Consider the following 22,303-nt stretch of genomic DNA (forward strand, 5'->3'; position numbering starts at 1 on the left):
ATGCCTTTTGGGGCACCTGGGTGGCTCAGTTGGTTAAGTGTCTCACTTTGGCTCAGGTCATGGTCTCATGGTTCATGGGTTTGAGCCCCCATTGGGCTCTGCACTGACAGCTCAGAGCCTGGAGCCTGCTTTGGATCCTGTCTCTTTCTCTGCCCCTCCCCTACTTGTTCATTCTCTCTCTCTCTCTCAAATATAAATAAACATTAAAAAAATAAGCATGCTTTTTGACCTAAGACAAATTCACAGAAGTGAAGTTTCTAAGGAAATAATTAAGGTATGGATAGGAATATAACTACAAGGAAGGCTTCCCCAGTATTGCTAATACACAGTCCCCAAACTGGAAATACCATTTGTGTCCACCAATAAGAAATTGGGTAACTTAATTATGGTACATCCATTCCAATGGATATCAAAGCAACATCAAAAATGGCCTTTTGGTGATACTTACTATCATGACATAAATAAGGGAGGTAGGCACAGAGAAGTGTTAACACAGTGAATTCAGTTATCACAGCACCATTTATTAGCCAAACCTAGCAAATTAGTTTCACTCTCATCTAGGTGCTCCTACCTCCTTCTTAAGATTTACCACAGGGTTCTAAGGACCCAATTCTGCCAAGGGAAAGATCAAAACATCTGGATATCCTCAGTAGGCTGAAATTTGTTTTTCCTTCAAAGACATATTCCTTATGTATTTGTTTAACAGTTGTTTATGGGAGCATCTGAGTGTTACCACGTAAGGTGAAAAAGATAGACCACTGATGGCATTGATTTTTCTTGGAGGCAGCTCAAAAAGTAATGTTTGGCTAACATACAGTGACCTCTATGACAAATAATTCTCTGTACAAAAAAAAAAACCTAAGCTTTTTTTCACTATCTTCCTCATATCATCATATAGCAATTGAACTTCAAATCCCCAGAGTAATTCTACCACAAACAAATCTCACCAAGTCAAACTTTCTCCAATAAAACTCCACACAAAAACTCTCCCTCTGAGTTTCCATAACTTTAAAATGTGAATATCCCTGGTGAACCAGCAGCCTATCTCAGAGTACCACTGGTAAGGCCAAATGAGATGATGTCTATGTAAGTGCTTGAATAAGGATAAAAGCACTCTCCAAATGTGAGGTAGTAAGAGTACAAATTCAGCACCTACATTTGACATATATTCAACAAAGCACCTGAGAGTCCATGTCAAGCCTCTGGCTCTGCCACAGACTTTACGTTCTTTTCCCAAAGTCATTTGTGGAAACCAGATGTTGGCCTACGAGGTCTCCCTGCAACAGAAGGGCAGGGCCTTCTCTACCTTCAGATCACCCAGAGTGATCACAAAGTATGGTGTTTCTAACTGTTGAAACTGAAGTAATGAAAGAATGGAGGGAAATGCCAAAGATAATCCAAAAGGAAGACAGGCATGCCTGGTATAGACGGGAGCCTGAAAAGGAAAAGGGCAGGAGCATGAACAAGCACAGGGGTTAATGGTTTTCATACTATCTCATTCAGGCCAGAGCAATTAAAAATCCCAGAAGATGTAAACTTCTGAGAGTGAGAATTCTTTTAGAATTAGCACATACTACTACTACTAGCAATACTTTATAGTGCTCCTAATATCATCCCAAAGGAAATCACTGCTTTAAAAAAAAAATAAACTTGTTTCTTGGTAGCTCTGTGCCTCTATACTACAGACTTATATAGTTTTTCTTCTACAGTCTCTTTCCCATTTTTAAGAATGGTAAAAGTTTAAATAAAGCAGGGATGGGTCAATAATAACCGTACTCAAGTTCTTAAATGCCCTTCTTTTTAAACCTCTACCCCAATTACATCCCTCCCTTGAGGATATTTACAATCCTCTATGACACATGCTCTGTACCTTCTTGGTTCAAGGAAAACACACCTACAGCATTTCAAATTAACTACTGACCCTTACTCTCACACTATAAACAAACCCTTTTCAAAATCTCAATTGCATTGTGTCCACATTGATTAAAGCTTGAAGCCTGGTGACCTCATGTGGTGTTAACTTCTCCCATGCACCAACAGCATTCTGCCTTTCTACTCAATTACCCCCTTTGGTGCCAGAGGATCGCTACCCAATGAACATACACAATGGACTTCTGCTTCATTACACTAATCAACAGCAGGATAGAAATAAGCAGAAGAGGAATAAACAAGCTAATTTATCATGAGGACAGAGCAAGCTTTCACCAGTCTCGCCACAGAAAACTTCAGTGGTTAACGGGAATATCAATAGTCTGGGGGAGATGTTTATGATCTTACAGATTACAGACAGAGCCACAACAGAATTGCAGTGATTAAAGAATTTTGCAGATTAGCAGGTGTGAGCAACATGCACATGGAACCCATCCATGCCTTAAAACTCTGGGGTCCTACATAAAACCTACTTAATAATTATTTGGGGAAGTACAACCCAGGGCTTTGGATAACGTGGACTGACACCCTGGTAATTTGCCCCAAGTGTTCGACCTAACTGTGGGGCCTCTCTTATTCATCTTTGACGAAGTGGTCAGGAGGGACCCAACCTCTTTGTGAGAAGGATCTGGATGCCCCCCCTCCTTCATTAGGCATGGCAAGGGCGCGGCGGCTGATTGAATTAACAACTTCGGAGGGCTTCAGTCCCAGTTCCCAGACATTAGCACCATCATCCAGAACAAATTAAAAGTCTCACAGCAATTAAGCTGATTTTGAAAATGAATTTCCCATGGTTCAATGGTTCAACAAGCAATCTTGAGTTAAGTATCAGAGGAAAGTTTAGAAGGAGGAGAGGGGGAGCTGACTGCTGCATTTCCAAAGTAAACATACAATTGGTGGAGGCGTAAACAATAAACATTTTAGCCTCTGCTAACTAGGCTTTTATATTTTTTATATAAAATTGGCAATATTCAGTCATAGAAAGTAAAAGAATAAAAAATTAGCATGGAATTGTATTAATATGATGGATTTCAGTAGGGTTTTTTTTTCTTTGTTTTTAAAACCTTTAACATCATTGTATTCTGGTTCAAAAAAAAATTGGGAGGGAACAAAAGTGCATGTTCCTAATCACTAGGCTTTAAATGTATACAAGCAACATAAACCTGACTCTAGAAGCATCTACATCTGTCTGAACCAAGATGGCCAAGTTTGGAGCAGGCAGAAAACCTTCTATGCAGCCTCTCAAAGGACCATGGGGGACTCAACAACAGGAACTCCCTCCTGGGTTAAAAGAATAATATTGATAGTAAAATGGGACCTAGTATAAACAGTATCTAGCATATTGTAAATGTTTACCATTTGTCAGCCACTGTACACATTCTTATCTCATTTAATCTTTTCATTTATTGTGTCATTTAATTCTCAGAAACATCATGAGATGAGCTTTACTGCTCCCATTTTACTGATTTGAGAGACAAGGAAACTCAGGTTCTAAGAGACGGTAATTTGGTCAGGGCCACAGAGACAACACATGGAGCTGCAATATGTATCCAGTGTTCCAAACCCCACAGTCCTTGCTTATGTTTAGAATAGTAAACTCCCATTGCCAGTGGGGTTTTACCTGTTCTTTACAGTCCTGCATAGAGCCATAGCAAAAAAAAAAAAAAAAAAAAAAAAGTCATTATTTTGGAGTACAGGATAACATCATGACCAGCTGAGGAGGCACTCCTAGCCGCTTTTCTTTCAATCCCCTACACATTCTCCCAACACCACCACCTCCCTCTCCCCTTACTCTGTGCTGCTCTGTATCACCTCCCACCCCTGCCCAAGTACTCCCTCCTCTAACTAAGAGAAGTTCAAGTCCAGCTTCTGCGTGGCTTTCTCCCTGGCTTTTGCTTCCTTCTCTCTCAGTTGACATCTGCTCCCCAAATCTCTCTTCCCATCTTCACCTGCTCCACTAACAAGTCTGAAGGCCCAGTTCCTCTTTGCCCACAGGCACACATTCAGCACAGTGTGTCTTGGTATCCTTCAGGAACCTGGAGGATGGTGAGAAGGAATTCATTCCCACACACCAGTCCGCAGGCTGAACACAATGGCACATGGACGTGGTTTTTTGAATGTATTAAGCTTTCTTGTCAAGGGCAGTTAGTTATAAAAGCTGACATAATAAATATATTACCAATCTCTACGAAGAACCACAAGTAACATCTGCAAAATTATTAGGAGGGAAATTTTGAAAAACGAATTTCCCATCTTTAAAAATTTATAGATAATAAAACAAACTATATGGTATTCTTAAAGAAGCCCCTAAAAACCAGCCCTCATGGAGCAGAAGAAACACATTTACTTCTTAAAGACAATAAGATGCAAAACTGCCACTATCATTCAATATTCTCATTTGAATATTTGAAGTTTGGAAATACAGATACTAGTATGTGTTCCCTTCCTCCCAGAAAACTTTATCAACAATAGGGGCAAGCAGTCACAGTCAATTTTCTGCCCTTATGGCCAAGTGAGGACCAAATAGATAGATTAGACATAATGGTAATCAGTGTGACCACAGGCATGGGCAATTAAACACTAGTGCTCAGGACACTTCATTCAAATCTTACTGTGTCACTGTGACTTCTCTAGGCCTTAGTTTCCACAATGTAATAGCGAAGGTCCCTTTCCAAAACTCCAAAAATTATACATTTTTATATATGGAAGCATACAAACCATGAAGGTGGCACAATCTTTTAAGCTCAAGTGACTAATAAGAAACATCCCTCTCATTTAAATTATACGAGACTAGTTTGGAATATAATGTTAAAGTCTTAGGGCAAACCTTAAAGTTGAAGCATTTTAGCTATTTCTGCAGTAAGTCCAAATGCAAGGCATTTCTTTTTCTTTCTTTCTTCTAGAAGTTTTTCTGGTCACCTATACTGTACTACCCTGTTGTCACCAGTCAAGATAAAGGTAAGCAGGGGCGCCTGGTGGCTCAGTGGGTTAAGCGTCTAACTCTTGATATCAGCTCAGGTCATGATCTCACAGTTCATGAGATTGAGCCCCATGTCGGAATCTGGGATGATAGCATAGAGTCTGCTTAAGCTTCTCTCTCCCCTGCTTTCTCTGTCCCTGCCCTGAAGACTCTCTCTCTCTTCTCAAAATAAATGAACTTTGAAAAAAAAGATGAAGGTAAGCAAATTAGATATTCCTTGCTCTCATGTAGCTTACAGTCTTACAGAGGTTATATTTTCATCTTTACTTTTTGTTTATAATTTCTTACAATATAGCATTATAATTCTAGCTACTGTCTCAGAAGTAGTTAATATTTTATAAGAAAAAGAATCATTTTTTCCTTGAAGCTTGACTTTCAAAGGTCTTTGTCATTTACGTTGTATCTAGAAGCAAAATAAATTCCCAATGGATAACGACTTTAATTTTATAATTTAAAACAGAACTACTGGGATTCCCTTTGCAGCAAGCATGGATGGAATATATCTCTTCCATGTATTGAGTAATATCCATTTAAAAGTCTTGCTACCTGCGCTTATCCATGCTGTGAAGAGCCATGAAAACTTATCTAGCATTTTAAAAACAAAATTTAAGATTCAAATTAAACCTTGGTGAAAACTATCACTAACTGGATCAAAAAGTTAATCAGTCTAATTTGCCAAATGGGTAAATGACATTCTTCTTAAATTGCTGGCTAGCATGCATTGTGCCTAATAGAAGGCTATCGAACAGGGTTGCTGGGTTTTAATTTTCAATAATCCACTAAGAAGCAGAAATAATCTACTACAAGCCTAACCAGAGAAGAGAAGGAAAAAAAGAAAGAAAGAAAGAAAGAAAGAAAGAAAGAAAGAGGAAGGGAGGGAGGAAGAGAACCTTGAGAAGTTAATTAGCGACAACTTGTACATCGGGGAAATCGTTAACATATATGGATTGATCCAACACTTTACGTTTTCTCATTAAACCCTACAACCTCTCTATGAAAGGGAAATTTTTATTTACTTAATTTATTTTTTTAAGTATGTTCTACATCCAATGTGGGGCTTGAACACACTCTCCTGAGATCAAGAGTCACATACTCTACTGAGCTAGCCAGGTGCCCTTCAGATGAGGAAACTGAGGCTCACAGCACGTAAATGGTTTATCCAAGTTACAAAGCAAGTTTGATAATATCCCAGATCACACCCATTGATTAAACATAAAACCACAGGCCATCAGTTAGAAATCTGATCACTTTGAATGGAAGGATCAGTACATTTATCAAAAACAGAAACCTCATAAGGAAAACCATATGCCAGAAACTGGCACTATGTGTTTACAGAGTGTTCCCTAGGAATGCCACAAGAAGCCCAAGTCCTCAAAGGAAATTTTCAAAATTACTGCAGCAGTTCTGCTTCACCACGAGGCTTACTCTATAATGAGACAGAGGGCTTCCCTGGATGGAGCTGGTATCAGTACCTAACAAAGAAAGTCCTGACAAAGAAATACTATCATCTCAAATATATATTTAATGCTGATTTTGTTCAAATCCCAAACATACGGCTGATCCTTCTTCCAAACTATATTTTCTCTCTTTCCCTTTTTTAACAGGTGGGTGGGATAGAGAAGTGGGGAAGGGAGGGATTCTTCTGATACCTATAAAAAAAGAAACATGCTAATTGAAAGGTGACCTCAAGTGTCCTTTTTGTTTAAAAATCTTGTGTCTACAAATTATCTTATTTCTTCCTCTTTCATCAACTATTATCCAGAAATATCATGTTCTCATAGTGCAAAACTCTTTTCTGTTTGGGCACGTTGAAAGAATGGTGCCAGGGATTTAACACCAGCTCTCTCATGAACCTGCAAACTTTGTAAAATAAGGAGGAAGACTGACTCAAAGGATGTCTAAGGTCCCAGGGTTGCCAGTCACAGCCACTCACCACTCCACTCTCACCTCTAATTCTGAAGAAGCTGATCCCTTCTAAGCTTACAGAGGTGCGTTCTATAAATGACAGCCAGGCCCACGGTGCAGTCTTTTCACAGTCTAAGTAAAAATCTTATCTACAACTTCCCTTGGCCCAGGCACGCTGGGGCTAAAGTTGGAGCCCATTTTACACAAGCCACAACTAGCTCAACAGAAACAGAGAAAAGAAAGGAATGCGGGGACGTGTCTTTTCCACATGTAAGGCATTCCGTTCTTGGGCGAGTTACAACCTAAATGAGAGCAGATAAAATCTGTAAGAACCCAGAGTAAAAAAGAACAGGGCCTCAAAAAGACCTGATCTGCCTTGAGAAAGGGATGGATTTAATAAAATGTGGAATCCAACTTTTTGGTTGTGATCACCTAAAGGCAAGCATGTTAAAAAGAGTCTTACAAGTCAAGATTTGAAGCAAGCATATATAATGGGGAAAGGTTGGTCTCTTCAGCAAATGTGAAAACTGGACAGCCACGTGCAAAAGAATGAAATTAGATTACTATCCTACACCATGCACAAAAATAAACTAAGGATGGATTAAAGACTTGAATGTATGACCTGAAACCATAGAACTCTTAGAAGAAAATATAGCTGGTAAGCTCCTTGACATTGATCTTGGCAATGACTTTTTGGATCTGACTTCAAAGGCAAGGGCAACGAAAGCAAAAATAAACAAGCGAGGCTACATCAAACTAAAAAGCTTCTGTGCAGCAAAGGAAACCATCAACAAAATGAAAAGGAAATCTACTGAATAGAAAATATTTGGAAAACATATATCCAAAGAGAGGTTAATATCCAAAACACACAAAGAACTTGGGGCACCTGGCCGACTCAGTAGAGCATATGATTCTTGATCTCAAGAGTTGTGAGTTCAAGCCCCACACTGGGCTCCATGCTGGGAATGGAGCCTACTTAAAAAAATTTTTAATCCCAGAATTCATACAACTCAATAACAACAACATACACATGTACACACACACACACACACACACACAAGCAAACAAAGAATCTGATTTAAAAATGAGCAGACAATCTGAATAGGCACTTTTCCAAAGAAGACATACGGATGGCTAACAGACATATGAAAAGATGTTCAACATAACTAATCATCACAGAGGTGCAAATCAAAACCATAGTGAGATATCACTGCATACCTGTTAGAATGGCTAGTATCAAAAAGACAAGAAATAACAAGTGCTGGCAAAGATGTGGAATAAAGGGAACCCTTATGCACTGTTACAATGTAAGTTAGAGCAGCCACTCTGTAAAACAGTGGAAAACCTATGGAGGTTCCTCAAAATATTAAAAATTAAATGACCATACGATCCAGTAATTCTACCTCTGGTTATTTATCCAAAGAAAATGAAAACACTAATTCTAAAAATATATATATGCACCCCCTAGTCATTGCAGCATTATTTACAATAGTCAAGATATGGAAACATTCTAAGTGTCCACTGATAGATGAATGGATAAAGAAGGTGTGGTGTATATATACAATGGAATACTACTGACCCATAAAAAAGAATGGGGTCTTGCCATTTGAAACAACACAGATGAACCCTGAATGTATTATGCTAAGTAAAATAAGTCAGACAAAGACAATATCATATGATTTCACTTATGCATGGAATCTGAAAAAACAAAACAAATGAACAAACAAAACAAAACTAATAGACACAGGGAATAGATTGGTTGTTACCAGAAGGGGGTTAGGGGTTAGGTAAAATTGATGAAAAAGGTCAAGAGATACAAACTTCCAATTCTAAAATAAGCCATGGGGATGTAATTAGTGTACAGCATGGTCTATAGTCAATAATATTGTATTGCATATTTGAAAATTGCTAAAAGAGTACATCTTAAAGGTTCTCATGACCAGGGCAACTGGGTGGCTCAGTTGGTTAAGTGTCCAACTTTTGGTTTTAGCTCTGGTCCTGATCTCATGGTCCATGGGTCTGAGCCCTGCATCAGGCTGTGTGCTTACAGTGCAGAGTCTGCTTGGGATTCTTTCTCTCCCCCTCCTTCTGTGCCTCTCCCTTTACTCATACTAATGCTTGCGCGCTCTCTCTCTCTCTCTCTCTCTCTCTCTCAAAATAAATAAATAAATAAATAGATTCTCATCACAAGAAAAAACTGCTTTGCAAATTTGTATGGCAATTAGACTTATTGTGGTGATCATTTCACAGGGTATACAAATATCAAACCATTATGTTGTACACTGGAAACTAATACATTGTAGGTTAATTATACCTCAACAAAAAAGTCCATATTCCTTCCCACTAAATCAGAGGATGCAGAAAAAACATAGTGCTTTGTGACTCTGTTTACTTTCAACAAAAAGGCAGAGGAGTTAAGAATTTACAATATAACCCTTGTACCTCTTGAATCACAAAAATATGCGTGGCAGTCATAATGTCATGGGACTCTCAATGTTTTAAACCCTATTTTCACAATTTGAATTTTCTGCTTGCAACTACCTTCCAAGTAAAGAGGTGGCAGAGATGAAGAATGAACAAGTTTGTTGTCTCCTTTGTATGTAAAAGACCAAAAAAATATAGGGCATGTCGCTTCCCCAAACTCAGTACAACTTCAGAATTATGCCTGCCACAAACATTCCCTGAAAGCACAAAAGTCAGTCACAGAATTTAGACATGGGAGCCTCAGGCTGATTAAGTCTTAAAACTAAACAGAAGGACAGTACTTTGATTGGATTAGGAAGGGCCATAGTCTTGGAGTGTTGTCGTCTTTTGTTTTTTGTTTTAAAGTTTATTTATTTTAGGAGACAGAGAGTGAGAGCAGGGAGGGACAGAGAGAGAGAGGGAAAGAGAGAATCACAAGCAATCTTTTCAATGTCAGCACAGAGCCAGACATGGGGCTGGAACTAATGAACCATGAGATCATGACATGATCAAGAGCCAGACGCTTAACCCACTGAGCCACTCAGGGGCCCCTGTTTTGTTTTGTTTTTTAAATTTATGTTTCAAATGTACATTTTTCAAGCAAGAGTTAGGGCACGTACCATATTCAGCAAGCAAGGAAGGAATTTAGTTGTTGTTTTAAATTCTGTGGTGTTCTTTAAAATTCACACAGAACAGCATAGCATTGGGGCACCTGAGTGGCTCAGTCAGTAAAGCATCTGACTCTTGATTTTGGCTCAGGTTATTATCTCACAGTTCCTGACTTGGAGCCCCAAGCTGGCTCTACGCTAGCATGGAGCCTGCTTGGGATTCTCTCTCTCTCCCTCTCCCCCTGACCCTCTCCTGCCCATACCCTATAACTTTCTCTCTCAAAATAAAGAAAATAAACATTAATAAAAAATAAAAAACAAAAGAACGGCATAACACTATATGTAACTCTATTGCTAAGAATATTAAGTTTACAAATATTATATTAGAGGGAGAAGGCATTAAAGTTATTGCTATTTTATTTTCGAGTAACAGAAGAGTCAACAGAGTTGTAAAAACCACAAGTTGGGAATTTTCTGCACATTAAGTCTATGGCCTTTAGATGATCTTCATGCTGAAACTCAGAAGCACATATCTGCTTGCAGTGCTGATTAGCATTAGAATCTGAGTCCAAGCCATGGCTGTGCCTCTAATTATATAAACTGAGTCCTTTCCTTTTCCTGGGACTCTGATTCCTCCTCCAAGGAGGTAGGACAAGATGGCCTCCAAGGCCCTTTTTACAATTTAATAGCAAAAGCGCCACAACTTCCATTCAGGCCAAATACCATCAACACATACAGATAGAGTGGACCCAAAAAGCTACACTCATGGCAAGTAATAAGACCACACAGCTTTAGAGCAGAATCAAATACTATATCGGCCTATAAAGTAATGATGCCACCAAGGAGGGCTACTGAGGTATGAAATGACTCTCCCGTATCCCAGAGTCCCAGAATCCTGGACATTCCTCCTTTGTCCTGATATTACCTACTACACTCCTGCATCTTTCTGCTACCAGTGAATTTTGGTGACAAATCATGCCAACTGTCGTGGACTTAGAAAATGGCTTACTAAAGCTCTATTAAAATTGTGTATAAAGCAGGGGCACCTAGGGGCTCCTGGGTGGCTCAGTTGGTGAAGCATCTGACTTCTGGTTTTGGCTCAGGTTATGATCTCATTGTTTGTGAGTTCTGGCCCCACGTCAGGCTCTATGCTGGTGATGCAGAGCCTGCTAGCGATTCTCTTTCTCTCCCTCTCTCTCTGACTCTCCACTGCTCAGTATTGTTCGCTACCTCTCTCCCTCTCTTTCTCTCTCCTCTGTCTGTCTCTCTCCCTCCCTCAAAACAAATACATAAAGTTAAAAAAAATAGGGACACCTGGCTGGCTCAGTGGGTACACCACGCAACTCTAGAGCTTGGGGTTGTTTGTAGAAGACCCACATTCCCACATTGGGAGTAGAGATTATGTAAATATTTTTTTAAACTGTGTATAAAGCAAAAGTAATGAACAGACTTTGAGTAAAAGCATGAGGGATTCTCCTGGAATAAAATGTGCATGCCTTAGGACAATGTTTGATTTAGACTTGCATTCTTATTTACTAGTAATCTACAACATGTTAATATCTACCTTTTGGGGAAGGCTCATTATGAGACATGCCATGATAACATGAGAATTAATGTGAGAAAGCAGGATGATCTCTCTGTGCACTCTTAAATCCAAACCCAGGTCATATTTTGGGTCATTCCCATTCCTCCTGAATCTGGAGGTGTTAGAAAAATGACACAGTATAAACACTGTCGTAGTTAAGTTGCTCCAGATCTAGGAAGAGAGAGGAACAGAGAAAGAAAAGTAGGAAAGATGGATATGGGGTTAAGCAGATGGCGTCAGTGAAGAGTCCTCTGGGAATCACATCTTTGGTGGGCTTGGTTCAGTGAGACAACCCCAAGGGGTGCCATGTCCTGGATAGGGTGGCTCCTCACAGCCATCATCCATGATGTAGGAGGGATCTGTCCCACATCACAGTTGAGAAGGGATGCCAAGGGGCTTTTGTGACTCGAGATCATTGAGACCACAGGTGGGCTCTTGGCTCCAGTCAAGCTTCTCTCCACCATGTGATACGGTCTTGAGATCAGGAGCTCTCTCTGGGAGGGGCTCAGCCAGGGCTAAGGCAGCAGTTAACTGGCCCCCAACCAGCTCTCGTGAGCTTAGCCTTATTAATCTGGGGTTTGCAAAGAAACTGAGCCAGCCATTTACAGATCTATTACCTTCTTTCTAATGAAAAATCATAACACTTTGCCAAAACAAATGTAATAACTTGGCATCTTCTTTCAATTACCTCTGCTTTCTTGGAAATGTGTATTTGTGGATAAAGCCTCTGAGTTAAGCCTTCTGAATTAACCAGAAGTTTAAGAAGGCCCTATAATTCCTAGGGGCTAGTGAAGAAAGAACACTTCTTTACCTGGAAATGTTAACAGAATGGAGTAGGAAGGAAAAAGAGAGAGCAGAAAATTGCCCTTGGAGGCCTAGGATTTTAAAATCCTGTTTCTATCGCCCAGAGGAGATAGAAACTCTAGCACAGCGTGCAGGAAGTGGGTGGTATCGGAAATAGGTTTTGGAAATCCAAGTACAAGCTGTATCCCAAAGAGATGGCCTTGTATTCTATAAAGGCCTTACTTTTTCTTTCCTGAGTCCATATTCTACCCTCATTTTCCTTCCCCTCTCTTGTACTCAACAGCTATATTCAGGATCTATTCTGAATTCTACGTCCAGGCTGCATTCCGGGCATTCAGGAGGTTGGTTATTTTGACACAATTTCAATAACAATCTTCAGTTCCTCTTTACTGTGTGTAATAATTTCTTTTTGGAGGGAGCTGGGATATTATTTTTTCAGGTTTGCACCCATTCCTGCCACCAGAATGGCCTGCAAGCACTGGTCAACATTTACAGTGGCTGCTGTATTCAAAATTGGGATCATTTGTTTAGGAAGTAACTAGGACAATGATCAGTACCCGTGCAGTGGCGGGAGTATGTGGTTTTGGAAAGAGGTAGAAACAGAAAAAGGGGAAACTCAGCTTCCATCTTCTATTAAATCCGTGCAGAGTCAATTTTATCACACTCAACAACTTGTTTCCTATAGGAATTAAAGGAACAATAGGAGAGTGGCATTAGAGTATCGCTTAGGACTCAAAGATCATGCACTTGAGTGCCTGCCTTCTTTACTACCTCTGTCACCTCTGAAAAGTTCTTTAAACGAGCATCTGATCCATCTGAAAACTGGAGAAAGAATCTGCTTCTCTAGTTTGTTACGATCATTAAATGAATCAATACAAGTAAAATACTTTCCACTGCCACCTAATAAATCCTCAAAAAGCAACAAATCATAATAAACCAAATCCCTCACTACTGGTCTGATGACAATCTGATTATTGCTTTTGCTCCCCTATAAAATTTAATTAGAGGTAGAACATGTTAGAAGCAGGGGAGAAGAGGTGGCAGTAAAAGGTGAAAAGGTGAGCCTAAGTATTTTTGTATTCTAAAACATGAGTTGCTCTTTTCTGCTATTTAGAAATCCTTTTAGATCAGTCCTATTATGAAAATGGTAATTGCAAAACATTTCATCATCAAGTTTGAAACTGTCAACACCTCCAGTTCCTCTCCACCCCCATCTCTCTCCTTCTCCAGACATGTTCTCTCGGAAATGTCCACATCTGGCACATCCGTCTATTCTATTAAGCCACCATCACAACACTCCAGAGAAGACACAAGACATTAATGAAATAGATATGATCATTTCACGTCTTGATGTTCCCTGTCTCCTATCATCTCTTAGAGCCTCTATCAAAATTGAGAGCAGTAAATCTTTGAATAGACAAAGTCTATCAGCGTTTTTTCCAAAGAACAAAATGTACCTATTCATGGTGTCAGCATGGAAACCTCTAGTTTGAAATACTCTCATTATTATGCATGGGTGTGTACACAAACAGAAATTATCCTTTGGGGAACAGAATTTTCAACTCTAAGTAAAAGGCTCTTTTTTCAATTGCTCTACCATCACTGTCAATCCACACCCTCTAAAATCCTCTCCAACCACAGCTGATTTCCTTCTCTCTGCTTCCTTTGGAAGAGTCCAGACACATGCAACTACATAAATAAGTTAAAACCACTAACCTGAGAAAATAAAATCAAGTAATCTTCCTTAAAGTGGCAGAACTCAAATGCTTTTATGGATAATGAACTTGGTTGCTCAGCCAACTGGATGATTCATACAATTATAGAAACTAGTTGGAGCCTGTAAGAAAGTGGTCAGATGGGCATATACAGACTTCTCAAAAGGTGTCCTCCCATAGCCCTAGCCAGGCAGTTATGTAAAGCTGAACTCCATTTCACTCATCATCATATTTGATTTTTTTTCCATTTGCAACATTACCTAATGATTCAAATAAAAAAGCAGTTGCATTTATAATGTTACTCATCATCTTTCTGGCTTTAAACTACGTTTATTCAATCTTAAAAGTCAAGGCTTTGGGAGGTAGGGGCTGATGGTGGAGAATGTGGTTCTGATGTCAGACTGTTTGGAGCCCATTCAGAGCTTTGCCCCTGACTAGCTAGGTAATCTCAGTTTACTTACATGTAAAATTGGTACACCACCACCAATCTGGCAAGGCTTTGCATGGATTAAATTAGATAAGGTCTGGCACACAGTGCACATTAAACTAATATGTTATAACATTTGTTATATTCTTTTAGCAATAAACTTATTTCAAGATGAAATATTAACAAAACTATTTGCTAGTATAATTAAATTAACAGGGTTTCTCATTTCATGTATGCGTTCTCAGATTAAGAAGGGCTCTTTTCTACCTCTGGCTCTCCTAGGTTACTTAGGCTTACAAGTTCTCTCTTTCCTAACCCCCAATCAGCACTGCAGCCCTAACCTGGGCACACAGCAGGCTCTAATCAACATTTTATATGTTAGGTGTGAACTCTACGCTAAGAACTTTCATACAATCTCAAATTCTAAATCTCCATAGAAACACCTTTATGAGGAAGATAAGGTAAGGATCTTTCCTCAGTCTATATGGATTTAAAAAAAATTTTAATGCCAAATTATTGCAAAATGTCAACTAGCTAGGCAAGGCTTTGAGTCTAGATCTGAGATTTGAAAACCTTACAAAGCCATACAGTGCACAATTATCTCAAGGAAATGTTTCTCACTTGAAATAAGGAAAAGGGAAAGTACCAAAAGAAGGCCAGACAGGCTGTATGGAATGATTAGAGGAAAGCATGGTTTGGGATTGTTAGAACAAGCATGGTTTTGTTGCAATAACCAAGCAGTAGTTAAGTTTAAAAGTCAAGTAATGTAATATCAGCTATAAAAAATTTCCCACCTTTTACAAGAAGAATTTTTGAAACTGCACAGTACTCATACAAACCACATTAATTACTCCAGTAGTTTAACAAAGAAAACAAATGACACGGTTTAATCAGATATGAAATTTTACAAAATAAAAAGTAGAATCAAATACAGAAAGTAACGTGGGCTAACATCAATCAAAAGCCAAGTAATTATTTCTTTTTGAGATTTTCACCAGACACCCAACACTGCAGGATTACTAGTATTATATTATTAATATTTGATAAAATAATAAATACCATGAACTTAAAACCGAATGTACCGGGAGGCAAACCTTTACATACTCTGCTTAGCCTTTACATTAACACTGCATAATTTTAATTTCTTAAAATCCTGGAACTTCCAAATAAGAATAGCAGAAACAAAAATTCACACAAGTGGATCACAATCAAGATTATCAATAGTTCCCATTTAAATAATAGTAGCACAAAAATATGGGTTATATCAATGAAAAGCAGTAGGTAAGTCCATGTAAAAATTAAGTGATTATATATGCTTATATATACACATAGCATTCTCAGCATTAAAAAAAACAAAACAGAAAAGGCTACTGGTATGGTAAGCTTTTGAAAGAAATCAATTCTCCCTAAAGATACAATAATTGGCAATTTGTTGATACTTCTGTGGAGTTTAAGTTTGGAATATTCTCATTTATGCTATGCTTAAAACAATGAAATCATTTTTTATTCATTCAGTTCTGATCTTCATACTCTTAACAGTTTTAGAACAGGTGGGAACAGTGACCTGCTTTTTCAACCATTATATCCCCCAGACATGACTAATTTGAAGCTGAGCAAATTGCACATAATGGGCCAGGGATTCAAGTTCATGATTTTTAGTAGGCTGCACTCTTGTTTCAGGGCACATGGTTCTCCTTCCCCTCCCCAATTCCACCACCCCTGCAGCTGCCTCTCCATGAACTAAATTCACCAAACATGAAATCAAAGGGAAATTATTTTTTACATTTTCTGCAGGCTTATTTTTAAGGAGGATAAAGATTAGGCTACATCTTTAAAAATATTTTCTTTTCCTTTAGGGGTTAAGTTTGTAAATGCATTCTAAATTCTAAAGAAGCTAGCCACTTAATAAACCTTCTCAACACATAAGAAAACAATCAGATCCATCGTTTTATACTAGTTCAAAGTTTTTATAAAAGCATGGCATAATTCAGTGAATTTTTAAATACCCCAAATTCTACCTTATAAGATATTGCTTTCTAGAGCCTTTTTACAAAATACCATTAAAGGTTTGCAGTATATAGACATTGTCACAAGAAAAACTAACAAACAAAACAGAAACTTGGTTCTAAAAAGGCCATTCGGGTAGGGAAGTATGTAAGCTGGCTAAACCAACACCCAATCCCTCCTATTTGCTTTTGATCTAATGTTCAAATTTTCATCATCAATTCTAAAGGCTGCAACCAAATGCCAGTATAAATAGCATATAAAACTCTCCAAGTACTGAAACATTCGTACAATTTTCTAACTAGGGACTTTGAATTCATTGATCTACCAATGAAGAAAATGAAACTTGTTGGTTAACTCATTTGCCTGGTCACTTTGGGGTGCATGGTGTCATGACTGTCTGGTGTGTGTGGGGGGTGTTGGTTGTTTTTGCTTTGTATATATGTGTATGGAGTACTTCTAATCAGGACCTCTGCCTTTCAGAGCCTCCCCTTTCTAGGCTGCCATGTTTCCCTTCATGGGAGACAGCAGTGATCAAAAAAAAAGTAAATTATGTTTGTATCACTTTCTCAACTGACCTCTCCAGATGCATTAAAAAGAAGTGAAGACATCTCCCCTCCCCCCTCCTCTACCATGACACACACACCTGACTTCTACTTATCAGTGGAGTTCTCTTTTCACTGGGTAGAGTGGAGGAAGAGGTTTCTGAACTTCCACTTTACAGCCTACAAACTGCGTCTTCAACTACTGATTCCACTTGCCCACTCTGTTGAAGTTCCAGTCTTTGCTCGGTGTCACCTGCTTTTCATTTTAGGGAAGTCTGCTGGGAAAACACTGCACTTACCTTTTGTTGATATTTACTTCCCATTTTGGGGTCTTGTAGTGTACCCCAGTTCCTAGATTTGTTTAACAGCAAAAACAAGCAAAAATACTGTCTAAATAGTTGAGAAAAGGGCTAAGTCACTATTCAGTGTTTAAAGTGAACTGGTGCTGATCTTTGCAGTCCACCCACCAGAGAAGGGGACACAGCCCTGGCAAAGGACTAAGGAGGGAAGCTAAGCAGTAAACTTCCACAACTCTCCCCAGGAAGTGTCACACATAGATGTTTTTCTTTTCCAAGGAAACTGGAATTGCAACAGTTTATCTATTGAGAGGAATCCAGCTAGAGTTAGGACCTGTCACTAACCTTTGGAGATGGTTATCAAGAGACCCTTGTCACCACTTACTCTGACAAACCCCCTTTGAATATATAACTGTTCTGATCCTTTCTGATCCTACAGCAACTTTAATGTCCAGCAGCCACTCACCAGTGTCCTTGCACCTTTCTCCACAGTACTAAGATTCCAGAGATTATACTAGTTCAGGAAGTGCCCTAAGAAACCCACAACAGTGGATAATGGGTTCTTCAAAGCTAGGAGATCAGCTTCTTAGGAAAAGAAAAAGAAACACACACCAACAAACACCAGGGAACTATGTGTAATGGTTCGCTGCTTGTGCAAAAACCTCAAAGAGGATGAAGGTCAGACAGGGATAATAGGCCAATTTAATTCTGAAAGCACAAGGTGCAAGAAATTTTAATTATGGTCTGCCACTGAAATCACACAAGATCCAATGGCATCTAACTGCAACTGCTCATCAAGGGAGACAAGAGGTGTAATTGTAACCGCTGCATAATCACTGTGAGGGCACAGGGAAGGCTGCCTTCAGCTCCCAGCAGAGAATGTATTAAGAGCCTCGAAAAATCCAATACAGGGAAACATGGAGATTGTACGAGCTAAACAGGAGCTCCTAACAGGAAAGCCAAACCCCGTTGTGTGTGTGCGTGCGCCTGTGTGCATTTGAGAAGTGAGGGTTCCAGGAACAAAAAGATTAAGCTGTTTGGCCCATATTGAGAATATGAGCTTGTAAAACTCTGAACCCCTTTCTGCTTTGTGGATACATACACAGAGAGAAAGGCATGATTTCCTCCAGAAATTTCTGCCTCGGTGAAGCTTCATCCACTCTCCTTTGTTTAAAACAATTAGCCTGGATGTTACAGTGATTTGAAGAACCAGACTCCCTTTAATTCGTTCGCATCAAACCCAAGTGTGGAGTCAAAACGCCACACACAGGGCTCCAGGTGCCCAAGCCTGTGCGACTCTCAGCACCACGCCGACGAGGAGCCCGCGCCGCGCGGACTCTCGCCAGGGGACGGGCGGAGAAAGCCCCTCCGTGGCCTCTCCACTCCGCAAAGTTTCACGGATCCGCGAAGAAAGCAAAACCACCCCATCCGCGCCCGCTGCAAAGTTGGCTCTGAAGTTTCTGCCGGGATGTCCTAAATCTCAAGGGGGAGGGGGACGCGAGTGTACGGCAAGGCTGGAGGATGCATGACGATGGAGAGACAGCCAAGAGGGAGTTTTTCCGAGTGGAAGATCCGTGAGACCATCTTCTTCACCCGGAAGCCTGTTTGGCTCCCAGAGGTCGGGCCGCGCTCGCGGGGGGAGGCGCAGTCCCCGGGGCCGGAGAGCTGTCACCTGCGGGGAGCCGCGGCGGGGGCGGGAGGCGCTCTGCTGGGCGCCCGGGGAGGGCTGGGGGCTTCCGAATCCCCAGCTCCGCGGGCTCCGAGAAGTGGGGGAGGGGAGATTCGCGAGAGGGCAGGAGGCCAAGAGCAACACCTTACGGATACGCTTTTCCTCTCCGACCTCTCCAACTTCCCGCAGCGCCAGCCAGGACTTTCTCCCACCGCACCCCACGGCATCGCGCCTCCTGGCCTGCCTCGCTGACCCGCCCGTGGCCGCGGCTGGGGGTGGAGGGGGTGCTGCGAGGAAGCGGCGGACGCGAAGGTTGGGACCCAAAACGCAAACGCTCACCCCCTAGCTGAGACGACCAAATGGGTTTACACAGGCAACGATCACAGCCCCGTAGCAGGACTCCGGGTTAGCGCCGGGCGCAGTTCCCTGACTCTTCTGTTGTTCCCAATAAAGTCTATTACGTTGCCTCCGGCAGCCGATTGGGAGGGAACGGCGAGGAAAAAGGGGGAACGCGGGAAAAAGCGGGGGGAGCAGCAATCAACTTTGTAACCCAGCGCTTCCTCGCGCGATCCGTCGCCATGCTTAAGATTCCCACCCCCGTCACCCCCCTCCTTCCTTTCAAGTGGATACTGAAACTAGGCCAAAACTTTTTCCCCTCCTTTTCTCTTAGCCACTAGACTGGATTGTGCCCCACGGAGCCCCATGGAGCTCTGCTTTCTTAAGCACAATAGCCGGACTAATTAGATCATAGAAGCAAGGCAGTGATACTGTAACAAGTAGCCCGAGAGGCAAAGAGGGAAGGGGCCCGAAAAGAGAGAAAGGGGGAAAAGTTTGGAGCTCTCGCACTTACCAATCAAGCCTCCCACCAGAAAGGCGATGATTTGGAACACGAGCAGAATCCCACCAACAATGCACAGCTTCTTGGTGCTCATGTTTTCTATAATTGCCCCAGCCATTTTTGCGCCCCCCTTTTTCCTCTCCTCCTTGAAATAAATGTTTTAGGGTGTGCTTTTTGCCTGCTCTCCTCTCACGCTCCCTCCTCCCTTGCCTCCTTTCTGGGCGCTGCAAAACTTCAGGGGTGCGGGAGCGCGGCGAAGATGGGACCGGGACGCAAGGCGCCCGCACGGATTCCCCCGGCGCAGCCGGCTCGGGTTCCCCCAATGCCCGGAGCTGTGATTGTGGCCGCTCCGCCGCCTGTGGACGCTTAAAGGAGCAGGGAAGCGGATCACATGACGCTGCCTCCCTCCCTCCCTTTCTTCCTCCCTCCCTCTCGCGCTTCCTCCCTCCCTCTCCTCCCTCTCTCTTCCTCTCCCCGTTGCCCGCCGGTGCGGGGCTCCGAGCTCGGGAGGGTGCTGGCGTCCCGACCTCGGTTCTGTCTGGCAGCCTGTCCCGCCTGGGGCTGGTGTCGTTTGGGGGTTGATGTTGTTGTTAAGTGGGTTCCCCCTACCCCGCCTCTCACGTTTCCTTTTCTGGTGCGAGATTTAAATCACCCATGGACAGCTTTGCAGACCTTTAACTTACGCGTTGACTTTAGGAAATGGGCCCCACCCGCAATGCTAGAACTCTCTTTAGGAAAGAGAAAAAGAAATTTTTAAAGGGACCCAAAAAATGCTTAAGTCAAAGCACAGAGATGCAGAATAAAGTCTTCGCTTCCTTCGACCTGGTACCACCCTTAGTTACTGGGCTTATACACAACTAAATTTCCCCCACCGCACCCGTGGAGGAATCCTGTGCTGTAGCCAAATCAGACCACCTTTCATTATCCCCAATTCCAGAAGTTTCCAGAGCCTTGACCCTGGCTTTTAAATATATATATTCTACTCCATCGGAGTTTTAAACCTCATTTAAAAACCAGCTCGTTAGAAAAACCCAAGTTTCCAAATCACCTCCGTGTAGTATTTCCGTGAATTAAACCCCTACGACTCCTGTGTTTACATTCTTAGATCCTATTGTGAGGACTTGTGTGTACATGTTTGTCTCCACCACAGAGCTGTAAACTCCAGGCCGATAGGGACCGAGTTTTAGTCATCTTTGTACCCCAATCCCACCCCCCGTGGTGCCTAACAAAATTCTACCTCTTGTAGGTCCTCCATAAACTTTTGTGGAATGAATAAATGAATGTGAAAGCAAGCCCACGGTTTGCATTTCAAAAGCCTGAAAGAGACCTTATGTGATTTAGATAGTACACTTCTTTAGTTGCAATGTTTGTTGTCTCTTTGTGAGGATATATTTATATTTATACTTAACTTCTAGGGGAAAAGGACAGTGAGACTCTTTAAGAGATGTCCTGCTCTATCACGCCTAAATTCCTGGCTCTGGTTTTCACCACCCACTGCCCCTTGCACACCTGGTTTCTTGCCCCTTCCCTCTGTCCACAGCCTCTTCATGCCACGGGACTACCCCAAATCCTCTCTCCTCTACTCTGTTTCTGAACTTGCATTGCCCTTATGGAAGACGCCATGCAGATTACACTTAATGGAAGTATTCATTTCTAGTCTCCGGCTAGACTAGACACTCCTCAAGGACAGGCACCAAACTTTATGTATATGAAAACCCATCTCCTTGGAATCTAACATTTCTTAAGAGTTCTAGGGATATAGCTGCTATTTATTCATTCTTTCCTTCAACATTTTAACCAGCAGGGCTCACACATTGAGCTCTTAACCTGTTCCAGGCTTTCTGTTCTAAGCCCTTGAGGGTACCAATATATGAAGACACTTGTCCCTGTCCTGGGGGAGGCCAAGTCAAGCTGTTATTCACTGAATAGTGATTAACGACCTTTACTCTGGAGAATACCAGATTAGATGGGAAGAAACACACAGGATTGTTGTCAACAGTAGTGGTCAGAGTGTTTGGTACCCAAACACAGAGAGACCAGTGTGCGTTATTTTCTTTCCTTTTTTACCTTTTCAGAAGCTTGCATCACCTCCCTCCTCCCCCCCCCCGCCCCCACTGTAGTAGGTCCCAGGGCATCATAAAAAGAAGTAGGAATGCCCTTCTTACCTCTGCTGCTAGTTAACTCCACATTCTGTTTTCTCATCTCAGCAAGCTACCAACTTCCACATATTTGAATAATAATGATGCCTTTGGGTTAGAATTTCTTTTTAATACCAAGGAATTTTTTTTTAATTAAGGTTGATAGGATTCAATATAAAGATTTACTCTCCATTTGATATTAAGTTTCACTATTTAGAAAGAAATGGTATTCTATGCACTTCAAATATGAAGGGAGCCACGAGAATGTAGAACTGGTTTATGGTCGTCCCTCCTTATCCAGGGTTTAGTTTTCTGTGGTTTCAGTTACCTGCAGTCAACTGCAGTCTGATGGTCTGAAAACAGATGATCCTTCTGACCTATTTTCAGAAGGTCAATA

The 22,303-nt window shown here is 41.3% G+C and overlaps 1 protein-coding gene across 1 annotated transcript in view; it reads right to left on the reverse strand.

Annotated features, from left to right (window-relative positions):
• WLS (Wnt ligand secretion mediator) overlaps positions 1–20,126 on the reverse strand; it is a 100,951-nt gene extending 80,825 nt beyond the window's left edge. The window contains exon 1 of the mRNA XM_039217397.1: positions 19,781–20,126. Coding sequence (XP_039073328.1) covers positions 19,781–19,886 — 106 coding nt within the window. The 5' untranslated portion in view covers positions 19,887–20,126. The remainder of the gene's footprint in view (positions 1–19,780) is intronic.
• Positions 20,127–22,303: the final 2,177 nt, after the last annotated feature.

The sequence above is a fragment of the Hyaena hyaena genome, unplaced genomic scaffold (genome assembly GCF_003009895.1).
Source record: "Hyaena hyaena isolate Hyena2069 unplaced genomic scaffold, ASM300989v1 scaffold_685, whole genome shotgun sequence".
NCBI classification, from domain to species: Eukaryota; Metazoa; Chordata; class Mammalia; order Carnivora; family Hyaenidae; genus Hyaena; species Hyaena hyaena.